Below are 15,298 nucleotides of genomic sequence, written 5' to 3' on the forward strand. Positions count from 1 at the left end.
GCTTAAAAAATAAATCCTCTGGTTCTTTTGCCAGTTGCATTAAATTGGTGTCCTCCAGTAACCACTGGAAATGCTTTCTTATTTACTGTATTGAAGCCCTCATTGTTTTTGAGCACCTTCATTGAATTTCTTCCTAACCTCATCCACTCTAAATAGAACAAACCTAACTTCTCTAATCTCTCCATGTAACTGAAGTCCTATATCACTGGTATCATTCTGATAAATCTCCACTGCAATTCCTGCAAGGCCTTGACATCCTTCCTAGTGTGTGGTGCCCACTATTGGACAAGCCACTCCATCTGAGCTGTAATTAATGGTTTATCAATATAGCTTAACTTCCTTGATTTTGTCCTCTATACCTCTGTTTATAAAACCAAAGGATCTCTTGTGCTATTTTTAATCACCTTCTCAACTTATCCTGTCATTTTAAACGTTTCTGCATTTTCACCCATAGTTCTCTGTTCCCGCATCGGCTTTGAAAATATATTATGCAGTTTATATTGCCTCTGCTCATTCTCCCAGGATACACTTCCTTGCATTACATTTCATCTGCCATGTGTCTTCCCACTTCTTCATTCTGCGCCCTGTTGAAGCCTGCTACTGTCGTTCTCAGTGTTTACTACTTTTCTGAGTTTTGAGTCATCTCCAAACTTTAAAATTATGCTCTGTATATCTGAGTCCAAGATATTAATATATATATCAAAAAGAATGTTGACCCTGATACCCTGGGGCATTACTATTCTTTTTACTTCCCATTGGTCTGAACATGTGCTACTTGATTGGGGAGGAAATAATGTTACTTTTCAAATTTTATATGTGGAAAATAGTGTCTCTCATTTATTTAATTTTAGGGGAGAAAAGCCCTTTACCTGCACAATCTGTGGAAAATCTTTTGCTGATCCGAGCGCAAAAAGACGTCACGATGCAATGCACACTGGAAACAAGCCTTTTGTATGTCCAACCTGTAATCAGCGATTCACTCGTGCTGACAACCTTAGGTCCCATATGAAGATTCATGGCAAAGAGAGGAAAACCCATGAGATTATTAATGTTCCAGCTGATGGGGGTACAGAGGAGGTGAAGACTATCTTGCAGCTGCAGCAGTACCAGCTTCCTACTGCAGGTGAACAACAGATACAGCTGGTGGTGACAAATGATGTTCATAACATTAATTTCATGCCCAACCACGCACAGAGCATCAGCATTATTTCAGCGGAGGGGTCACAGAATCTCCCCGACGACCAGGCTTCGAACTTGGCTCTGTTGACTCAGCAAGGGGAGCATATGCAGAATTTAACTCTGGTAGCTCAGCCTGGCCAAACAGACCACATCCAGGCCATTGGCATGGTGGAAAATCAGCAATGTCCCGGACAGCCGGAGCAGATGCATGTGATCACATTGACTAAAGAGGCAATGGAGCACCTCCAGGACCAAGCCCAGCAACTACAGATAGCACAAGGCAGATCACAGCCTATTAGTCTTGGGCGGGAGTCCACTCAGCCAGTTCATTTGAACCAGGAAGCAACTCAACACCTCCAACGGAATCGATCTGCACATGTTCCTGAACCATCAACTCAAACAATCCCTGTGAACCGAGCTTCACAGCAAATGCAAGGAGAGCAAATTGCAGACCAAACATTCCAATTGCAAGCGGATGGCGTCTCTTACCTCTATACCACTAACTTAGTCACTCAGAGCTAGGATAATTAATAAATGTAATTGAAACTCTTCACTGAAAATTGAATACCGTCTACCAATTATATTTCAAAGAAGTTATCCCATAACCTGAGTTTCTTATAGTCTTCAGAGGTGACATTTAAAACAGCATCTCTCTCTTTGTCTATTTTGAGAATGCATTTAATTGATGATTTATTCCAGATTATTTTCTCCTCTTTGCTTTTACTTTGAAGCTTTCCTTTCTCGACAGAGGTCTTGACGAATCCAGCAAAATATTATGCAACATTTTCTTTCCCCTCTACACCCCCACGTCAAAAGAAAATGGGTTGGGGGGGAGAAGGTAGTGAAATAATTTGCATATACCTAAACTGTAGGTTGAAAATCATTGGGTAGTATCCACATTCAACATTTTTTAGATAGTTTTCTATGTTGAAAATGTTTCTTTCAATTTTTTTGTCAGATCAATACACAAATGCTCAAACATCCAATTAATTCTGAAGGGGCTCAGCTTAAATCTATCCCTGTTCTCTTGTGCCTTTTCATAACCAAGATTAAACTTGAAAGTTTGACAGCAAAAGAAAAGCTCTTTGCTGTTCCCCTCCTAATTGCTGCTGTCCTTTGTAGTATTTTAATTTAAATTAACAATGTCAGTATGATTTTGCTGTTTTTAAACATTAGAATTCTCATCTATGCTTATAGTTTAAAATCATGTCTAAATGATTCATGGATCACAGAATGCAAAGTACTTGTTCTACAATAATGTGCCTAACTTCTATTATAAAAGCTAAACATTTTTAAAAAATGATTCAGTTGCAAGCTCAGGAATAACATTAAGTTAAAAATCTTTTCCTTGCAAGTTTTAAGACAGATTTTGTGATTCAGTACCTCACATGTTGCATCTTTTTCTCCCTCCCTCTATTTTTAAGCTTCAGATTCAGATGTAGTAGTGGAGGTAATTAAAATTACACCTTTTAGTATTTCACTTTTTAAAAAGATGTCATACTTGACAAATAAATTCATTTTTTTGCTTTAAGCTTTGAACACACTTTGTTGTTACTTATGCAGGTGATGAGCTTCAAATTATTAGTAGTAATATGTAGGAAGTTTAAAAGTTCTGATTCCCAATTGGGGAAAATAGATATTTTATACTAACACAAAACTTGCAGAATATTTTTACGATTGTAAGAATTATATAGTGTTGTTATACACACACGTTTTCAGCTCCCAGTAATCTGAGCTCAACATCTTTGACTAAAAGCATCCAGCAATAACAAATCTGCAAAGGACTGCAAATTAAATTGAAGATTTTTTCCTTTCCAGTTCCTTTGCTTTCATTGGTGAAGGATCGGTCTCCAAATCCAATGTTTTGTGCAAAAAACATAATGCACATAATTATAATTTTTTTTAAATAAGAGTTTTTAATAGAGTACACATCAGTTGCCACAATGCAGTCATTCCAAGGTGTGTGATGCAAAACCTGTGTCTGTTATACTCCCGGATGAGATGGTGTCAACTGTCATGCAGCTCTTCACAAAATAAGTGGGGAAATTGAGGGGCAAACTCCATTTCCCCACCGCCTGCTGTGCTGCTGAGCATCTTGTCCTGGCAACGTACAGGCTAGCACTAACTGAGACCAGGAAACATTGCTTAATTCCAGATGATGAATGATAGACAAGTAACAGGACCTGAAGAAGACAGAGGGGCAAAGGTGAGCCCCAAAAATACAGATTAGCTCTGGGTATTCTTTTTCTCTGTAAGATCACCATAATTAAAATGGAATAAGCTATTTTACTGCCCCTATTTGCAAGATACTCATGCGGATATTTGTTTGGAATTGCGGAAGCACAACTGTAAATTACTTTCACCCCATCAGTGCAGAATAAACTTCAAACTCAGTCCCTACAACTAAAAAGGCAGTATTCTGCAATCATCTATATTTACATTATATCAAATCACTTTGAGATAAACTTTATTTATTTATTGAGAATAAAAATCTTACAAGCAAAGTTAAAATTTGAAGTAAAAATTATTGCAAATGGTATTTTTTTATTGGACGTATATCCTCTTTTTGTCCTATCCTTATGTGTATAAACTCTTTGCTAGGGTGCAATTAAATCATAAAGTATAGTGATGCTTAATTGTCTCTATCATGAACTAACCATATTGAACCAGGATAACAGCAAGATTGAGAGAAAAACAGCCAGCTAAATGGGATCCTGACTCTGTCAAGCTTTGGCAAGATTGTAGATGTTCAGTGCTTAGAGACAGAGCGTTAGATTTAATTTCTTCAGGAAGGAGCTAGTATGAAAAAGCCATGACAGCCCGATTGAGCTGATTCACATAGATAACAGAAACCAGATACAGATAATGGAAGTCATAGCACACACACAATTGTTAAGGTTGATGTAGGATGCAGATATACAAAAGACTAATGGTGTGGAATTTTCCCACCCAGTCCGCCTTGGAAATTGTAGCAGGTGGGACAGGGCCATGCAATGATCCGTTGACGTCGGGTGGGATTTTCCAGTCTTGGGGCGAATGCGACTGAAAAATCCCACCCTAGGAGTCAGGTCATTTCAACAATTCTAAGTTCAAAGAATTGAATGGAAAATGAAAACAAATGGATTGGAGAGGTATGTTGTGCAATAAATCACAATTTCTTCTGACTTATATTTTATTCCATCTACTGAGCAAAACTCCAGTGAAGGACAATGTATAATGTTCTGGCCAGGCTTCATCTTGGGTCGTGTCCCATTCTGGTTGCTAAGAAACAAGACTTTCTATAGCTGGAGTCAATGCAAGGAAAAGCCACAAGACTGATTCTCTCACATCAAAGGTCTGGAAAATCTTGGGATTTTCAGCCACTTAACATGGGACCCGATTTTACCATTTTGATTCTAAGTGCTGAATCTGGGCGTAGTACAGATCCGACCTAGAAATCTGCGTTCAGATGCCCCCATACGCTTTCAGCCGTCTCCTGACCGATCCGCGCTGTAGGCGGGGCTTAGCGCTGCAGAAACGATCGGAGCTCTGAACTGCGCATGCGCAGTTTGAAAAAAATTTGAAAAAGAGCGCCCGTGTCGGGAAAGAAAAAAAAAGCAGAAAGCGGAGAAAGCAGCTGGGAGCAAAAAGCAGTAGCGAGGGTGTATCTCGGGGGCGGGGGGGGGGAGGCAGATGAATCTCTGGTGGGGGGGCAGGGGGGTCCGCTGCCACTCTGCCGGCGATCGGTGGGGCGGGAAGTGTTAAATGCATCGCCCATCTCCATCAATATGAAAGAATCGCCCATATCCAGCAGGATGAAGTCATTCCATATTACGATCAGCACTAAAATGCTGCCAATATATATCATTGTGAAAATGTCACCCTGAACCATTGACCCGAAGTTATCGCCCATTCCCATCAGTGAAACAACATCTCCCATATCCTTTAGAATGAATATTTTTCCCATATGTTTCATGATGAAAATTTCGCTCAGATCCATGACTATGAAAACATGGGAAATATTCAACAGTTTGAAAAATGATCTTCTATCCATCAGTGTGAAATAGCTCACATATCCATCAGTCTGAAAATATCTCCCTCATCTATCAGTCTAGAAAATATCTGTCACATCCAAAAACCCCTCTCATCTCCATCAGTGTGAAAATAGTGTCGGCATACATGAGCACGGAACGATTTCCCTTGTCACAAATTAAGAAGGCACCTCCCCTATTCATCAGCACAGAAAATATCTTCTGCATCCATCCCAACATCTCTCAATCAATCTACATGAAAGATAATATCTAACAAACAGAACAAACATTCCCAGAGCAAGCAATTAGCGCAAAATCTCCAATGGACATAAATATGAAAATCGACCGCCAATCACTGTAGTGATGGTGTATCCCTTTACAGGCCCAGCTTGGTCCTTCTCCAGTGTCTCCTCTTGGAGTTGTCCCTGATCTTGTTGCCGGTTTTCATGCGGATCCACTGTGGACTCGGCCGGTTCTGCTTCACCTTCTTAGCGAGGAATCGCTTGATCCTGAAGGTTTTGTGGGATGGCATGGCCGCACGTCCACTCCGGGAGGAGGGATTCGTTCCTCCGGTGGGGAGGAGGGATTGCCCGCAGAATGGCAACGGACCCCCCTGCCCCCCCCCCCCCCACCAGAGATCCATCCGCCCCCTCCACCAGTAAGCGATCGGGCCTCTCCGCCACCGCCAGACAATGCCACCGCCCTCTCGCCCCACCCCCCCCCCCCAGAGATAACATCTGACCTGCCTCCTTCTCCCTCCCCCAGAGATACATCTGACCCCCCTCTTCCTCCACCTCCCCCCCACCCCCCACCCCACCAGAGGATGATCTGGGTCAGAGAGCCGTTGGAGGCTCTGAACCCGCTGTTCGGAAGCTGCAGCATCGGCTTCAGACTTTTATTTAGCAGGTCGCTAAAAGCGCGGATCCGGAACGGTACACGCGGCGGTAAAGTGGGAAATGATTATAGAGTTGGACTGGCAGTTCATTAAATCAATTTAAATGCATGCCGATTTGGGCGCGCAACCGATCCCCGCCATTCACGGCTCTCGGTAAAGTGGCGATTTGCTCGGATGTGGGTGCAGATCACGATAAAGGCCTCACACCCGACTTTACCGCGATTTCACGCCCGAAAACGAGCGCAAATTGTTGGTAAAATCGGGCCCATGGTGTCTGGGATGTGACGTTATTACGGGGGAATGATACTAAATAGTCAGAAATGAAAATCCAGAAAATTGCTCCAAACTAAGCCATTAGAGTAGGGCAGGGATGCCAAGTCATTGGAATATCAGAAGTAAATCCTGGAAATAATTTAACAATTAGACATAACTGAGGAGTTGGAGGATCCTTCTAGATGGATGAATTAAGATGGACTAAAGGGACTTCCCTCATCCATAAGTTCTTCTAAATTCCATTAAAACAATTTGCTTCATGGATCTTATTGAAAAGAGGAAGGGAAATATTCTTCAGTTCGTGTTGTTTTGACAAGGAATGCCAAACAGAAACAGTAGTGAAAGCAAAATCTGTAAACTTTGAAAGGTAAGTGATCAATTATTAGACAAAACGAGAGGCACGGGGAAAGGGCAGAGAGAAGTCAGACTAAATTACTGAGATTACAGTGCAAACTTCACGTCTCCAGTGCTGAAAAAATCAACAACTTAACATCTTGTTCTACATTTGTGAGTCAGGGCAACAGGTCTGGGAGGCTGTTTGGCTCTGGAGGGGATTCCAGGCAAACTTGATTCTCCTTTCTCCAACATCCGCATGTTTGTCTTTTCAGCACTGAATAATCTTCTGGATGAAGAGTACCCAACTGTTACTTTCATTACTGTAAAATATCCCGAGTTGATTTTTTTTTTACTGGTCTTTCCTTTTGGTCCTCAATAGTTTGCAGGTCTTTTGTGTTGAATATCCCTGACTTCCTGAAACATCAGCTCTTCTGGATATTTGAAACCAGCTTCCCCTGTTCCTAAGACAGGAGAGTTTCTCGGCACGGAACTTTGACCTTCTCCATGGAAACTGCACGTCTGTTTACAATCTCTCCCTTCAGCATGGCTCTGTCTCCGAGTTTACAGCTCAAAGTAGTTGGCTGCGTTACTGATCCAGCATTTTGTCAAGTAAAATGTGCAGCAGAGGTGATGAAAATATTTTCACTTTCTTTCTGTTATGTATTAGCATGAATGGAGTAATGTATTAGCATGGATTCGGGTAATGTATTAGCATGGATAGAGGCTTGGTAAACTAACAGAAAGCAAAGAGTGGGGGTAAATGGGTGTTTTACTGGTTGGCGATCAGTGACTAGTGGTGTGCCTCAGGGATCAGTGTTGGAACCGCGATTGTTTACGATTTACATAGATGATTTGGAGTTGGGAACCAAGTGTAGTGTGTCAAAATTCACAGATGACACTAAGATGAGTGGCAGAGCAAAGTGTGCAGAGGATGCTGAAAGTCTGCAAAGGGATATAGATAGTCTAAGTGAGTGGGTGAGGGTCTGGCAGATGGAGTACAATGTTGGTAAATGTGAGGTCATCCATTTTGGTAGGAATAACAGCAAAATGGACTATTATTTAAATGGTAAAAAATTGCAGCGTGCTGCTGTGCAGAGGGACCTGGGTGTCCTTGTGCAGGAATCTCAAGGAGTTGGTTTGCTGGTGCAGCAGGTAATTAAGAAGGCAAATGGAATTTTGTCCTTCATTGCTAGAGGGATGGAGTTTAAAAACAGCGAGGTTATGTTGCAGCTGTATAAGGTGCTGGTGAGGCCACACCTGGAGTACTGTGTACAGTTTTGGTCTCCTTACTTGAGAAAGGATATACTGGCACTGGAGGGGATGCAGAGGAGATTCATTAGGTTGATTCCGGAGTTGAGAGGGTTGGCTTATGAGGAGAGACTGAGTGGACTGGGGACTATACTCATTGGAATTCAGAAGAATGAGGGGAGATCTTATAGAAACATATAAGATTATGAAGGGAATAGATAAGATAGAAGCAGGGAAATTGTTTCCACTGGCGGGTGAAACTAGAACTAGGGGTCATAGACTCAAAATAAGGGGAAGCAGATTTAGGACTGAGTTGAGGAGGAATTTCTTCACACAAAGGATTGTGAATCTGTGGAATTCCCTGCCCAGTGAAGCAGTTGAGGCTACCTCATTGAATGTTTTTAAGGCAAAGATAGATAGATTTTTGAACAGTAAAGGAATTGAGGGTTATGATGAACGGGCGGGTAAGTGGAACTGAGTCCACGAAAAGATCAGCCATGATCTTATTGAATGGCGGAGCAGGTTCGAGGGGCCAGATGGCCTCCTCCTGTTCCTAGTTCTTATGTTCCTTAGAGGTTGGTATGTTTTAAAGGACATGCAAGCAGTGAATACAGAGATTTCTGACAACAGAATGAACAACCCCTTGCAGGATGTTCTCTCGTTTTACTTTAAAGGGTAAAAATTTAAACCATAACAATGTCAAGCTATTTTCTAAAATTGCCAATATAAAAACACAGTTATTGGGATGTGAGCATTGCTGGCCAAGGCAACATTTATTGCCCATCCCTAATTGCCCTTGAGAATGTGAGGGTGATTTACCTTCTTGACCCGCTGAAGTCCATGCAGTATAGGTACACCCACCGTGCTCTTAGGAATGGAGTTCCAGTGACGGTGAAGGAATGGAGTTATAGTTCCGAGTCAGGATGGTGTGTGGCTTGGAAGGGAGCTTACCGGTGGTGGTGTTCCAATGTGAATGTTGTCCTTGTCCTTCTGGGTGGTAGAGGTTGTGGGTTTGGAAGATACTGTTGAAGGAGTCTTGATGAGTCCCTACCGTACATCTTGTGAACAATATACACTGCTGCCACTGTGCGCCAGTAGTGGAGGGTAATGTTTAAGGTGGTGGGTGGATGGGGTGCCAATCAAGTGGGCTGCTTTATCTTGGATGATGATGAGCTTCTTGACTTTTGTTGGAGCTGTAGTCATCCAGGCAAGTGGAGAGTATTCCATCACACTTCCTGACTTGCGTGGCACTGTGACACGATGATGGACAAATTAGCAGAGTCAATTCTGAGAGACAGGATAAACTGTCACCTAGAAAGGCATGGATAGATCAGGGGTTTTGTTAGGGGAAGATCATGTTTTACTAACTTAATCAGATTTTTTGAGGGATTAACAAGGAGGATTGATGAAGCAGTAGAAGTTTATGAACACCACATCAACAGCATTGCCCTCATAAACTCTCTATGTTACCTCTTCAAATAACTCCAGCAATTAGTTAAACTTGACTTTCCCTGAAGAAATCCAAACTGACTTTCTTTCATTAACCTGCATTTGTCCATGTGACTATAGTTTAGTCCCAAATTATTGCTTCTAGAAGTTTCTCCATCACCAAATTTAAACTGACAGTACCATAGTTGCTGGGCTTAATTTTACACCCTTTATTGAAGAAGGATTTGATGTTTACAATTCTCCAGAATTCTGGCACCAACACCTGGGTCTAAGAAAGACTGAAAAATTATGCACAGTGCCTCCATAATTTCCACTCTCACTTCCCTCAGTATCCGAGGACACATTTCATCTGGCCCTGGTGCCTTATCAACTTTTAAGTATAAACCCATCCAGTATCAATCACCTCCTTATCAATTTTAAACCCTCCAGCATCTGAATTATCTCTTTCACCATGTCCTGGGTAGTATCTTCTTCCTTGGTAAAGATTGATGCAGAGTATTCATTTAATATTTTAACCATACCCGTTGCCTCCATGTGGTAATCCCCTACTCAGCCCCACTCCTTTTTCCACCCTTTTACTATTTATATGCCTTTGGAGGCACAATTCCCTTTTACAGTGGCTCAGTCAATTTACATACTCCCTCCCTTTTGAAGAAATATACTGTGATCTGGCCTAGAATTTAGAATTTGTTTCAGATACAAAAGTGTCCAGAGGGGCAATTTTTTCACACAAAGGGTGGTGTGTGTCTGGAACAAGCTGCCAGAGGTAGTAGTAGAGGTGGGTACAATTTTGCCTTTTAAAAAGCATTTAGACAGTTACATGGGTAAGATGGGTGTAGAGGGATATGGGCCAAATGCGGGCTAATTGGGACTAGCTTAGGGGTTTAAAAAAACAGGTGGCATGGACAAGTTGGGCCAAAGGGCCTGGTTCCATGCTGTAAACCTCTATGACTGTCCAATATTGTAATAAAGAACACATAATGAAGTACTCCATTGTCTTCATGTTTAAGGCAGTGTGCACAGATGGATAGATGCAATGAAATTAACCCATACAACATTATTGACCAATTGGCTGTGAACAACAACTTTGGGTTAAAGTGAAGTGATTGTTTGGTCAAAATCCTGGGACTCCCCTCCCTAACAGCACTGTGGGTGTGCCTACAACTAATGGACTGCAGCAGTTCAAGAAGGCGGCTCACCGCCACCTTTTCAAGGGGATTTGGGAATGGGCAATAAAAATGGTGGCGTAGCCAGCAATGCCCACATCCTGTGAAATAATTTTTGTAAATGCCAGAGTTTGGTATAAAGTAGGATTCTGGGAGCCACCCTGTTTGTGCCCTTCAAATAAAGGCACCCTGGGAAACAGAGGTAGAATTCCGATAGGCGAGAAGAGTACAGGTCGCCTGTCCACTTCTGGACTAACCATCCATTTGAAGTAATGCAGTGTGTAGTGTATTATTGATAAGTATATTTCTTGATTTGTTTACTCCTTTAGCTAATTGATAAATATATTGTTTTATCTTTTGGGATTATTTGCTAATTCAGTGGGTGGTATTTTCTGGGCCCACCTCCACCCGGATTGTCCGGTCCTCTGGAAAATCATTGCGCTTTTGGCTGGGACGCTGAATCTTCCCGAGGCGGATCCCACCAAGGCCGGGCTGGAAAATCCGGGTAATGTCTGAGTCTTTACCTGATGGTTATATCTCTGTCAAACTAAAACAGTTTGCAGGGTTAATTTGAGGTCCAGAAATTAGGCTGCATGCCACTAAATTGAATCCATCTAAATTGAGCAAAACACCCTACTTTTCAAGCATATTATACCTTGACTGTGTCCGAACTAGCTCTTCTTTAAAGGTAACCTGTTGTTCAGCCATTGTGGTTTTTTTCCACGAACCTTTGACTCCCAATTTATTCAACCCAGGTCCATTCTTATCCCTTTTGAAGTTGGCTTTTCCCCAGTTAATTATTCCTACTCTGCATTTTTTCCCTTTCTATAGTCAGGCTAAACCTTATGATATAATGATCACTGTTGCCTAAATGTTCTCCCTCTGTCACTTGATCCACCTCCCTCCCAAGAATCAGGTCTCATTGTGCCTCCTTTCTCATTGGACTACAAACATACTGCTGTAGAAAATGTTCCTGAAAACACTCTAGGAACTCTTCCCCCTCTCTGCCCTAATATCCCTATAATATACATATAGAACATAGAACATAGAACATAGAACATTACAGCGCAGAACAGGCCCTTCGGCCCACGATGTTGCACCGACCAGTTAAAAAAAACAAACTGTGACCCTCCAACCTAAACCAATTTCTTTTCGTCCATGAACCTATCTACGGATCTCTTAAACGCCCCCAAACTAGGCGCATTTACTACTGATGCTGGCAGGGCATTCCAATCCCTCACCACCCTCTGGGTAAAGAACCTACCCCTGACATCGGTTCTATAACTACCCCCCCTCAATTTAAAGCCATGCCCCCTCGTGCTGGATTTCTCCATCAGAGGAAAAAGGCTATCACTATCCACCCTATCTAAACCTCTAATCATCTTATATGTTTCAATAAGATCCCCTCTTAGCCGCCGCCTTTCCAGCGAAAACAATCCCAAATCCCTCAGCCTCTCCTCATAGGATCTCCCCTCCATACCAGGCAACATCCTGGTAAACCTCCTCTGCACCCTCTCCAAAGCCTCCACATCCTTCCTGTAATGTGGGGACCAGAACTGCACACAGTACTCCAAGTGCGGCCGCACCAGAGTTGTGTACAGTTGCAACATAACGCTACGACTCCTAAATTCAATCCCCCTACCAATAAACGCCAAGACACCATATGCCTTCTTAACAACCTTATCTACTTGATTCCCAACTTTCAGGGATCTATGCACACATACACCTAGATCCCTCTGCTCCTCCACACTATTCAAAGTCCTCCCGTTAGCCCTATACTCAACACATCTGTTATTCCTACCAAAGTGAATTACCTCACACTTCTCCGCATTAAACTCCATCCGCCACCTCTCGGCCCAACTTTGCAACCTGTCTAAGTCTTCCTGCAAACTACGACACCCTTCCTCACTGTCTACCACACCACCGACTTTGGTGTCATCAGCAAATTTGCTAATCCACCCAACTATACCCTCATCCAGATCATTAATAAATATTACAAACAGCAGTGGCCCCAAAACAGATCCCTGAGGTACACCACTTGTAACCGCACTCCATGATGAATATTTACTATCAACCACCACCCTCTGTTTCCTATCCGCTAGCCAATTCCTGATCCAATTTCCTAGATCACCCCCAATCCCATACATCTGCATTTTCTGCAGAAGCCTACCATGGTGAACCTTATCAAACGCCTTACTAAAATCCATATATACCACGTCCACTGCCTTGCCCCCATCCACCTCCTTGGTCACTTTCTCAAAAAACTCAATAAGGTTAGTAAGGCACGACCTACCTGCCACAAAACCATGCTGACTATCACCTATCAATTCATTACTCTCCAAATAACTATAAATCCTATCCCTTATAATTTTTTCCAACATCTTGCCGACAACAGAAGTGAGACTCACCGGTCTATAATTCCCGGGGAAGTCTCTGTTCCCCTTCTTAAACAATGGGACAACATTCGCTAACCTCCAATCTTCTGGTACTATACCAGAGGCCAACGACGACCTGAAGATCAGAGCCAGAGGCTCTGCAATCACTTCTCTTGCCTCCCAGAGAATCCTTGGATAAATCCCATCCGGACCAGGGGATTTATCTATTTTCAGACCCTCCAGAATATCCTGCACATCCTCCTTATCAACTGTAATACTGTCTATTCTACTCCCCTGCAACCCAGTGTCCTCCTCAGCTATATTCATGTCCCCTTGCGTGAACACCGAAGAGAAATATTGGTTCAATGCTTCACCAATCTCCTCCGGTTCCACACATAACTTCCCTCTGCCATCTATAACTGGCCCTAAACTTGCCCTAACCAACCTTCTGTTCTTGACATACCTATAGAACGCCTTAGGATTCTCTTTAACCCTATCCGCCAAAGTCTTCTCATGTCCCCTTTTAGCCCTTCTAAGCTCGCTCTTCAACTCCCTCTTAGCCAATCTAAAGCTTTCTAGTGCACTACCCGAGTGCTCACGTCTCATCCGAACATAAGCCTCCTTTTTCTTTTTAACCAACAAAGAAACTTTTTTGGTGCACCACGGTTCCCTAGCCCTACCAATTCCTCCTTGCCTGACAGGGACATACCTATCACAGACTCGCAGTAGCTGCTCCTTGAAAAAACTCCACATGTCGGACGTTCCCAGTCCCTGTAATCTCCTAGTCCAACCTATGTTTCCTAATTCTCTCCTAATAGCCTCATAATTACCCTTCCCCCAGCTAAAACCACTGGCCCGAGGTTCATGCCTATCCCTTTCCATCACTAAGGTGAACGTAACCGAATTGTGGTCACTATCACCAAAATGCACACCAACTTCCAAGTCTAGCACCTGGTCTGGCTCATTTCCCAGCACCAGATCCAATATAGCCTCACCTCTAGTTGGCCTGTCTACATACTGAGTCAAAAAACCTTCCTGCACGCTTTGAACAAAAACTGACCCCTCTAACGAGCTAGAGCTATAACAATTCCAGTCAATATTAGTCAAGTTAAAATCCCCCATAACAATTGCCCTATTACTTTCACTCCTAAGCAGGATTGACTCCGCAATCCTTTCCTCAACCTCTCTAGAACTTTTAGGAGGTCTATAAAAGACTCCCAACAGGGTGACCTCTCCTCTCCTATTTCTAATCTCCGCCCATACTACCTCAACAGATAAGTCCTCATCAAACCTCCTCTCTGACACTGTGATACAATCTCTGACCAATAATGCTACCCCTCCCCCTCTTCTACCTCCTTCCCTACTTCGACTAAAACATATATAATTAAAGTCCCCCATAATTTTTGCACCTCTCTGTAAATTCCTTGCAAATCTGTTCCTCTACATCTTTCCCACTAGTTGGTGGCCCATAGGCTGCAACATTATTGCACCTTTTTGTTCCTTGGCTCTAGCCAAATAGATTCCGTCCTTAAATTCTTGCTCTCAGCACTGCACTGCAATACTCCCTCTTAATCAGTAGCACCACCCCTCGCTCTTTCTTACTTTCCGATCTTCCCTGAACATCTTGTGTTCAGAACTATTTAACATTAAGTCCTGCCCTCCTTTGAGCCAGATCTCTGTTATAGCCACATTATTGTATTTCCACATGGCCATCTGTGCCTGTAACTCCCCAATCTTATTTACTGCACTTAGTGTATTTCCTAACTTCCACATTAACCCTGATTTGGACTTCATTACTTTCGCTCTTACTCGGACCCCACCTATTAACTTACTATTGCAGTGCTGTCCATCTCTCCCATTATTCTGTGCCCCTTGGTATTCCTTTCTGATATTATCTCCTGATTCCCACACCCATGCCGAATTAAACACTGCCCAATAACACTAGCAAAATGACCCACAAGGAATTCAGTCCTGGCTCTATTTAGGTGCAACCCATCTAGTTTGTACAGGTCCCATCTTCCCCCAGAACCAGTCCCAATGCCCCAGGAATCTAAAACCTTCCCTCCTGCACCAATCTTCCAGCCACACATTAATCAGCTTTCTCCTCCTATTTCTCCATTCACTTGCATGTGGTACTGAGAGTTAGAACATAAGAACATAAGAAATAGGAGCAGGAGTAGGCCATCTAGCCCCTCGAGCCTGCCCCTCCATTCAATAAGATCATAGCTGATCTGAAGTGGATCAGTTCCACTTACCCGCCTCATCCCCATAACCCCTAATTCCCTTACTGATCAGGAATCCATCTATCCGTGATTTAAACATATTCAACGAGGTAGCCTCCACCATTTCAGTGGGCAGAGAATTCCA

At 42.8% G+C, this 15,298-nt stretch overlaps 2 protein-coding genes across 2 annotated transcripts in view; both read left to right on the top strand.

The window, feature by feature from the left end:
* Positions 1 to 2,709, top strand: part of zbtb24 (zinc finger and BTB domain containing 24) — a 33,475-nt gene extending 30,766 nt beyond the window's left edge. The window contains exon 7 of the mRNA XM_078212368.1: positions 852 to 2,709. Within this exon, the coding sequence (XP_078068494.1) occupies positions 852 to 1,701 (850 nt within the window). The 3' untranslated portion in view covers positions 1,702 to 2,709. The remainder of the gene's footprint in view (positions 1 to 851) is intronic.
* Positions 2,710 to 7,233: 4,524 nt separating this feature from the next.
* Positions 7,234 to 15,298, top strand: part of ppil6 (peptidylprolyl isomerase (cyclophilin)-like 6) — a 47,136-nt gene continuing 39,071 nt past the window's right edge. The window contains exon 1 of the mRNA XM_078213650.1: positions 7,234 to 7,320. Within this exon, the coding sequence (XP_078069776.1) occupies positions 7,237 to 7,320 (84 nt within the window). The 5' untranslated portion in view covers positions 7,234 to 7,236. The remainder of the gene's footprint in view (positions 7,321 to 15,298) is intronic.

This window comes from Mustelus asterias, chromosome 5 (genome assembly GCF_964213995.1).
Source record: "Mustelus asterias chromosome 5, sMusAst1.hap1.1, whole genome shotgun sequence".
NCBI classification, from domain to species: Eukaryota; Metazoa; Chordata; class Chondrichthyes; order Carcharhiniformes; family Triakidae; genus Mustelus; species Mustelus asterias.